Genomic DNA, 9,684 nt, shown 5'->3' with positions numbered 1-9,684 from the left:
TTTTGTCACAAGAATTGTTAATAACAGTAGATATTGTTAACTTTTTCTAACATTTTTGTGACTAGCAGGCATTAGCTTACAACATTTCCAGTGCAAAAAAAAATTTCTATGCGAAAGGGCCAACATTTTAAAGGACCCTGCACTAAATGTATGGGAAACTGGCTTTCGGTGGATTTAGCTGAAACTTTGTAATTTGTAAGGTTATGAGTGCCGGGCGAAATATCCGTAAAAAAAATCCAAAAAAATGGACAGTTTTAGCGTTATGCGGCGCTAAGCGCTCAAGATCAGTGAATAAAACGAATTACAATAGATTTTGTTAAAAAAGCGATGTCAACATAGAAATCACGGTTCAGATCGTGGTCTATCATATTTTCGCCTACACCGTTGACTCATATAGCGCGCTTCTCAAAAATATCAAACGCTAAGCACCCAAGATTGTAACTTGACTAATTAATCACTTCTTTAAAGGCAGAACTGGTACCCAAAGTAATATTAGTAACTAGTGCGCACACACCGATAATAACATTCTACCCTTCGCAAGAGGGTTGAACGTTAAGCGTTCAAGATCAGCGAATAAAACCAATCCTAGTAACTTTAGCGACAAAAGCGATGTCACTATAAGAATCACGCATCAGAAAGTAGTCAGTAATATGTTAAGCCAAACCAATGAGTTATATAGCGCGCTTCTCGCAACGATCAAACGTTAAGCGCTCAAGATTTCAACTTGACTAAGCAATTACTTTTTTAAAGAAGTCGTCAGTAACATGTTTAGCCAAACCAATGACAATATGAGTCAACACCGTAGACTCATATAGCGCGCTTCTCAGAACGGTCAACGGTGTAGTCGAAAATATGACAGACCACGATCTGAACCGTGATTTCTATGTTGACATCTCTTTTGTAACTAAATCTATTGTAATTCGTTCTATTCACTGATCATGAGAGCTTAGCGTTCGGCACTCCTGAGAACAGTACAATGTAATTATCGGAATGTACGCACTAGTTACTAATGTTACTTTGGATACCATTTCTGCCTTTAAAAGAGTGATTAATTAGTCAAGTTAAAATCTTGGGCGCTTAGCGTTTGATCGTTTTGAGAAGCGCGCTATATGAGTCAACGGTGTAGGCGAAAACATGACAGACCACGATCTGAATCGTGATTTCTATGTTGACATCGCTTTTGTAACAAAATCTGTTGTAATTCGTTTTATTCACTGATCTTGAGCGCTTAGCACCGCATAGCGCTAAAACCGTCCATTTTTTTAAAATTTTTTTTACGGATATTTCATCCGGCACTTATAACCTTAAAAATTACAAAGTTTCAGCTAAATCCACCGAAAGCCATTTTCCCATACATTTAGTGCGGGGTCCTTTTTGAATGTGTAAACTGTTGCAGGTTTTTGGATTTTGAGAATATCGAAAAATGTTATTAAACTTTTTTGTACAGCTATTCAGAGCGCTACCAGAACTCTGAGCAGAACTCCTGGAATTCTCAAATTTTTCAATTTCCAAATTTTCGGGTGTGTGAAAAGTGTTATAGGTTCTTGGATTTTAATTTAATCGGAAAATATTACCAGACTTTTTTGTAGTACTATTCAGGGGGTTACCAGAACTCTAATCAGAAATTCTGATACTTTTTCGAAAAATTTACCTGAAATTTTAAGTTTCTCAAAATTGTGTAACTTTCGGGTTTTCAAGTTGTTCGAAATTATTTTGTTGTAGAACTCTAGAATTCTTTTGGAACTACAGGAATATTAAAGAAAAAGTTGATTTTTTCAAAAGTGGGGGGCTAGCTCTATTTTTTGAAAAAACAATTTTGAGTCTTATATTTTTTAAACTATTTTCGATCAGTATCAGAAACTGTAGAACAAGATGAACAAGATGAATTCGATCATGAAGGAGACATTTATGAAGAGGAACTTAATCACCATGAAACTGACGAATCCAGTCAGTTAGATGTAGCGACTGTGTCTAACGAAGAAGAAACAGACATTCACAGAAAATCCGTTTCAATTGCTTCTTCCTAAAGATAGCAGAACAATTCCTGAAAATAAATTACCAGAGCATTTAGAAATTGATTTCAGCACGGATGGAGGAAATCTTGATAGAGGCGGGAAGTGGCAATTTTGGGCACATCAGTTTCGAATTTTTAATGTTTTTGACAAGAGGCCTATGCTCGCTGGAGTTTATAAGGAACAGCATAAACCTTCTAACGCACATGAATTTTCTCGACAGTTTCATCACGGAAATAAATCAAGTCTATGCCGAAGGTGGAATTTGGGTAAAAGGTCGAAAGCTTCCTTTGCGTCTTAGGTGTTTTATTGCCGATGTTCCAGGTCGTGCTATGGTTTTAAATCATTATGACCATAATTCTTCGCATGCATGCTCCAAGTGCATGATTGAAGGCTACCGTAACGAAATGCCACGGTATAGGTATACTATGTTTTTGGTTGGTACTAGGCATCGACTTCGAATAGCCGAAAATGATCGCAATTGCACTGATGAAGATCATCATCGCAGAGAGAGTCCTCTATCAGCTTTACCCATGGAATTAACGAGTTAAGTACCTTTCAAAACCATGCACTTAGTGTGGCTTGGAAAGGTCAAAAAGATTTTTCGTGCGCATGTGGAAGGCACACATTCATGTCCAAGAATGTGTGGTAGGCAACTCAATATCCTTAATTCGAGGATGACTTTGCTGAGCAAATATTCTCCTAAGGATTTTGGTCGTCTCCCTAGAGTGATAACGTCATACACAAGTTCAAAGCTGTTGAATTTAGGCAATTATGTTTACACTACTCCTGCAATCCTTAAAGATGTTTTAACTGAAGATTATTTTACACATTTTATGATGTTGCACGCCGCGATGCGACTTCTCGTTTGCGAGAGGACCCCTCAGATCATGTAAAATATCTGTCAACAAACTTTAGAGGCTTATGTACGCATGTGTGAAACACTATATGGAGAGCCGTTTCTCTCCTATAATGTTCATGGTTTATTGCATGTCGTAGATGGCGTACGATCTTTAGGACCTCTACCTCATGATATTCCGGTAAACTGTAGATAATTAAAACAAATTATCATTGGTAAATGTGCGTTTGCACCTAACTTACGTGACAGTTGTTTTATTTCAAAAAACAATGATATAAGTTTGATTAAAAACATTGTTCAAATAAATGATTTGCAGCTGCTTTTCATTGTTAGATATTTTCACATTGTAGAGCAACTTTACGACGTTGGTTTAACATCCTAATCCGTAGGAGTATACGATTGTACAAATTTATCTCACGAACTACATGCAGTTAATATAACTGATGTGGAGCATAAGTGCTACCGAATGCCCGAGTGGAGTGGTATAGAAGGCCGAGAAGAAGAAATCATTAAAAATGAATGGATTTGTGTGACACTTGTAAATGCACTCTCTCTTCCTGAAAATTAATTTAATTAAACTTAAATGATTACCAAAATATAACAATTTATAATAATAATAATAATAGCAATGTCTCCAACAACTGTTTCGGAATAATGGCGCCAGTTTTCACGAAGTCTTGTGTTAAACCTCAGCGTCTAAAGGCAGCAGATGGCAAAGTCTTAAAAAGCCGAGTTAAATTTTCGGCTAGTGATAGACAAATAACTATACCAAAAAAAATGCTAACCACCTCTTCATCAGATGATTCAAATCGCAAGTCCAAAAATACAGCTCCATCTGTAAGTACAGATTTGGAAAAACTTCGAAAACTCCTTGCGAAGAATCCAGGGCTCTCATCACTTATAAATGAAAACCAAAGCGTTTTGAAACCAAAGAAAAGTTTCAAAACTCCTAAACCGAATAAACCAATACATTTAGAGAAAAAAGTACCAGATTTTCAAACCTCAATGTCAAAGGAAAAATTCAATGAGGAATCAGAACTAAGTGCCGCACAAAGTTTTTCACGGTCGCACAAAAATCTGTCGGAATTAAAAAGCTCTAAATCATCAAGCTCTTCCTCCAAGAAGCTTCATGAAAAAAGTACCCCACGTGCTACGTTACACTCGGAATTAAAAAGCTCCACTGAAAGCCCTTCCCAGAATTCTGAAGGCATGGCAATTATTAGTTCCGAAATGTAAGTACTACAAACCTGTTCCTTTTTAAACAGTATATTTTTCAATTTATCTTTCTTGTATATTAATTACTTACCCGGGCAACCAGACACGTAAGTCACGCAGTTTTTATTGCAATAGGTTCTTTTTTTCTGGGTAATTGATGTAGAATCTGAAGTTACAGCTCATTTTTTATGGTATTTTCAGGAACTTTTCGACTATCCAGGATGTACGTCATTTATTCGATGAAGGTCCAGGCCCAGAAGAAAGCCCGGTAGAAGAAGGAATCGTGGTCAATCAAAACATTCTTCTGGATACATTAAACCGTCTCCAGTAAGTGAAACTTCTTTCAGTGTAATGAGGGTTGCTATTCATGGTACGATTTCAACTTCCAGGTCATTTACAGCTTTTAAAGGAATGTTCACAAAAATACAAGTGTCTTCAAACAAATAGTAGAATCTTTAACCAAAAGTGGTCAATTCCTTCAAGAACTTTACAAGAAACGCAGTTAGATTTTCTTTTCGGGTACTATTGGATTTGGAATTCATCTTGTTTGATTGAAAATGCTGCCGTTTTTGTGGAAAATGAAACTATTCAGTTAGAAAGTAAAACGATGAAAAGAGGGGTTTCGTAGATTCTCATTTGACAGCGATATTACATCGTTAGTATTAAAAGAGGCTACTTTCAAAACATTTCCAAACTACGCGAGATACATATACTATATATTTTTACTTTTTTCAGGAGTCGTGGTGAAATGTCCCCAATTTCCTGGACCAGCCAACCTCAATATATTTAAGTCCGCGATGGCAGAAGTTCTGCGTGCGTGCCGGCAGAGGCATAGGAGGTCTGAAATGAAGAGAATAATGGATACCGCCAGAAGAAACCCCGAAGTTTATCTTGGAAGTGACGATGATGTCGGGAATGCGCTAAAAGAAGGTCCAGATTCTGGAACTACAGAGGACGAATCAGACGAGGGAGGAGAAGGTGTTCAAGTCGAATTCATTGAACAGGACAATTTCGATGCCGATAACGAGGGATTATAAGTCGCGTTATTAAAGACCGAGCACCTGTTTGTTATTAAAATACTTTAAAAGTCTGCGTGAAACTGAAAAATTTATGTTTATTAAATATAATATTCGTTTAAAGGGCAAGGACCCGACAGAAAGTTTCGTTCTATTCAGTTATTGACCGAAAAAACATAATTTTTGGCTAAACTTTAACTGTAATTCACAAATTTGGACGAAACTTGATAGTATATGGAATTAACTCAATGATTGAAACATAATTTTCTTGGTTTTAGTGGCAGGGTCGAAAATGAAACGAATTTTTCGGTCGGGTACATGTTTCTTATTACAATACTGTAAAAGTCTGCGTGAACTAAAAAATTATGTTTCTTAAATATAATTTGCGCTTAAAGCCATGTGATGAGTGGGTCACGTAACCAAATTCCTACCTTACCGCCACTTTTTTTATTTGCTAACTTATATTCACACGAAACGCCACACCGAGTTGAAAATTTGGGATTCTAAACAAGAAGCACCAAGAATGGTGGGTCTGGTCCTAAATTTGTATAATCATGAAAAAAGTTTTTTGTTTGAAATAATTTTTTTTCTTTTATATAATTATTAAAGTTTATGACCAGACCCACCTTTCTTAGTACTTCTTATTTATTATCCTAAATATTTAAGTCGATGTGTCGCTTTGTGTGAAAATAAGTTGGGAAATAAGAAAGATGACGGTAAGATAGAAATCTGGTCACGTAACCTACTCGTCACATGGCCTTAAAGGGCAAGGACCCGACCGAAAGTTTCGTTCTATTTCGTTATTGACCGAAAAAAAAACATAATTTTTTTGCTAATCTTTAGCTGTTATTTACAAATTCAGAAGAAACTTGATAGTATATATTGAATTAACTCAATAATTGAATCATAATTTTCTTGGTTTTACTGGCATGGTCAAAAGTGGAACGAAATTTTCGGTCATGTACATGTTTTTTAGTATAATACTGTAAAAGCATGCGTTAAACCAAAAAAATTATGTTTGTTAAATACAATTTACGTTTAAAGATCAAGTAACCGACCGAGAGTTTCGTTCTATTTCATTACTGACCGAAAAAACATAAGTTCTTGCTAAAATTTAACTGTTATTTTCAAATTTGGACGACCCTAGTTAACCGCGTAAATTGGTGAAATTCGGATGCTACGTTAAAATTTCCATTAGGTCACGGAGTAATCGCAATAGTTTTCTTTAATAACGGTAAAAAGTTGAAAAAATAAAAGACGCATAACGCCTGTTTACTGCTACTTACAGATGATGCGTTTGAAGTGTAGCCGTCAACAGGTGTTATTCGGCTTATGTTTTTTCAACCTTTTACCGTTATAAAAAAAAAAAAACGATTGCGATTACTTAGTGGCCTTCTAATGGTAATTTTAACGTAAAATCCTAATTTCACCAATTTAAAAGTTGATCTTACTGTTTTTTTTTAGTTTTTGTTGTATGATACAGAAGGGATACTATGTGGATACTATCAGGATACTCTTGTAGAGTATCCTTTCCATTCACTCGGTTTGCTAGGGGAAACTAGATAGTATATTAAATTACTCCCTACCGAAAAGAATCTTTGAATATGTACTAAAAATTCTTTAGGTCAAAGAAGCTCAGAGAATTCTCCGCAGGCACTCAGGTAGATATTTTAAAAGGTCCAAGAAGCTCGTTTAAATGGTCTGAAGGCTTTAAAATATCCTTTCCGAAATTGAAATAAGAATAGGATCATAAATAACAAGCAGAGAGGCTATCTCAATAAAGCAGCCTAAAACATAATAATTCGGAATCTACGGGTTTCGATGACTTCAGATATCTAACTTTTTTTTTATTCTTAAAATTGGAATTAATAGAACGTTTCTCGTAAATGGAATGAGATACGCCAAAAAAGACAACATTTTTTAATTCAACTAGAAAATTGTATATCAGTATATAAGTTGTAATTATAAATAAGTATAATGAGAAAATTCATCAATTAAAAAAAAGTTAATAATTTGAAGAAAAATTTAAAAAGGGAGAACGGATTAGCACCGACCAAATACTGTAAATAACTCTGCCCGCCCGGTACGTCACGAATACAAAAGGAACATTATATTACCGTCGCACCACTCTTAAAAGGACCACTAAAAGGATCTTGAAAAGGACCCAAATCTCTCAAACTATCTCCGAGACTATTTTGTTTTAAATCGGCTTTGTTTATTCGCTAAAGAAAACTTAGATTTCTTTTGGTAGGGCTTCAATGATTAAATCAAACTTTTTTTGGGTTTACTGGCAGTGACGAAACTAGAACGAAATTTTTGGTCGGGTACCTATTTCTTAGTATATTACTGACTAAGCTAAATAATTTATGTTTGTAAAATTAAAAACTTGATGCAGAATTATATATAGAAAAATAATCAAATATATTTCTGAACATATTTAAGTTAACTAATTTTTTTCCTATATCTTTCCTGAAACTTCTTTAATTGAGAGGCCGGCTCAAATAAGGGGAGATATTTATGTCTTCTCATTTAATCCGTCTTCTCAGTTGATAATTAATAAAATTACAGTTATTATAATTATGCAAGGGCTGTTTTTAGACAGACGCGTGTCGTCACGAAGCGTCGGATATGTGGTTGCATTGTAAGAGCAGTGTGCCGACACATGCAACGCATATGAGGTTACATGTGTCGGTATCTTCACCATCACAACGTCTCGACTATTCTGAACATTGTGCATGCACCATGTAGACTCAGTGTCGACATTTTGTTATCTGGGGAGTCGGATTAGCGACGGCCAACTACTGTAAATAACTCTGCCTGCCCGGCACGTGACTAATGCAAAAGGAACATTATATTACCGTCGCACCACTCTTAAAAGGACCACTAAACGGGCCTTGAAAAGGGCCCAAATCTCTCAGACTATCTCAGAGACTAAATCGTTTCAAATCGACTCTGCTTATAGTATCAAATGGGCCAGGCTATTTCGCTAGAGAATACTCTGAGATTTCTATCGGTAGGATCGTGACAGACCCGTATTTTTGAGACATCATTGTAACAAAAGTAACAATAATTTTACATTTTTGCCTCATCAAATCGATTCATTTATCGTTCAATTAAAGATTCTAATTGTTTGTTACCAAACAAAATTTCTTTCCAGCCAAAATAGAGGTGACGCCCCTATCTGCAATCTAACCTGGAATTCATTTAATTCCCTCTAATACCTTTTAGACAATATCTTTATGAAGTTCATTGGCAAATACGGATGCTCGTATTTTTCTATTCCATTCAGCACTGACTGTTATGTGAGATTTTTCGAGGATCATTGAAGAAGACTGATTTTTGCTCCTGTCTGTTCCATTAACGATTTTGAATATGGGCGGGGGATTAAAAAAATAAATGTTGTAATCCCTATTAATGCAAACCTTTTAACCGAAAATGTAAGAGAAATCAGTTAATTCTATTTTTAAGGCAAGCCTCCTTTCTTACCGAGTTACTTATTTTTATTCCTTGAGCTACTAAAACTACGTATGTAGTGAATCCGTTTATTTTTATTTATATGGCATGTTTTCTTTACATTCAAACACTAGTGAATGATTAATTATCAGATCATTTCAATGCTTCCACTTTTTCCGTTGTTAATCTACTACGGATGGGCAGTGACTTTAAACTTACCAGCTCCCCCGAATTGACGCTAACCACGGTAAACGTGGTAAATCGTGATATAAAACAAAAATAAGAAGAATTCAATATTTATTTTAGGCCGAACACAACTAGATTAAGTAGAAGTAAATTTTGAAAAGAAAATCCGATGCAATATTATTTCAGTATGAAAAAAGTCAAAATGTTCTTGAGCGTGAGTAAACATAAAGGCCTTTTCATACCTCTGCTTCTTGATCGGGCCTCTCTTTCTACCATGTAAAATAGACAACGAGGAGCAAATAAATGCCAAATAATGGTTTCGAAACCTCTCTTGTAATTGTTCGAAGTTGACGGTTGAAGCAGCAGGTGCGTAGAATGCACGCATGAAAACCAACGGAAGCCAGCCCCCTGTCTCGCCCGTGTATGTGTATGGAGTAGTAGTTTTCAATACGATCCGGAGGGGAAATGTCGGTAAAAGTAATCCAACAGATGGCGCCACAAAAAGTAAGTCTGATTTTTTCATTGGATTGCGTTTGGAAAAACCAAAAATAATTAAAAACTTGATGCTGTTTTCAAATAGACAAAAAAATATATATGAAAAAATAAGAGTCACTATAACTAATTATTTTAAAAGAAAAACTCATGAAAATATGTAGTTTAATATGAATAAAATTTAATTTTGAGATACATTTTGAAAGCAGTTCGAACTTCATATTAATAAAGAATATATCACTTATATGCAATATAAATACAATAATAATTAAAATATGTAAGACTACAACTTAAGTTGCAAAGTGAAGAATCTTTGTTCCTTTAAAATCTTAACAATTTCAAGTTTTGAAGGAAATATTTTTAAAAAGTAATAGTAATTGTAATTAAAATGTTTGAGGGAATAATTTGGTAAAAAGTCAATGACAAGACTGATAAATGAGAAAATAGATTT

At 35.0% G+C, this 9,684-nt stretch overlaps 1 protein-coding gene across 6 annotated transcripts in view; it reads right to left on the bottom strand.

The window, feature by feature from the left end:
• LOC117175836 (ATP-dependent RNA helicase dbp-4-like) overlaps nucleotides 1–9,078 on the bottom strand; it is a 92,963-nt gene extending 83,885 nt beyond the window's left edge. For 3 of the 6 annotated variants that reach the window (XM_033365608.1, XM_033365614.1, XM_033365611.1), the window contains exon 1: nucleotides 8,589–8,748. Coding sequence is in view for 1 of the 6 variants with exons in the window: in XM_033365610.1 (XP_033221501.1) it covers nucleotides 8,984–9,017 (34 nt within the window). In the remaining 5 variants the exon portion in view is untranslated. Of the gene's footprint in view, nucleotides 1–8,588; nucleotides 8,749–8,774; nucleotides 8,932–8,983 lie in introns of those variants that run through there. The other 3 variants (XM_033365609.1, XM_033365612.1, XM_033365610.1) reach the window with 2 other exon arrangements.
• Nucleotides 9,079–9,684: the final 606 nt, after the last annotated feature.

Source organism: Belonocnema kinseyi, chromosome 7 (genome assembly GCF_010883055.1).
Source record: "Belonocnema kinseyi isolate 2016_QV_RU_SX_M_011 chromosome 7, B_treatae_v1, whole genome shotgun sequence".
Taxonomy (NCBI): Eukaryota; Metazoa; Arthropoda; class Insecta; order Hymenoptera; family Cynipidae; genus Belonocnema; species Belonocnema kinseyi.
This window is presented reverse-complemented; position numbering and strand designations above follow the sequence as displayed.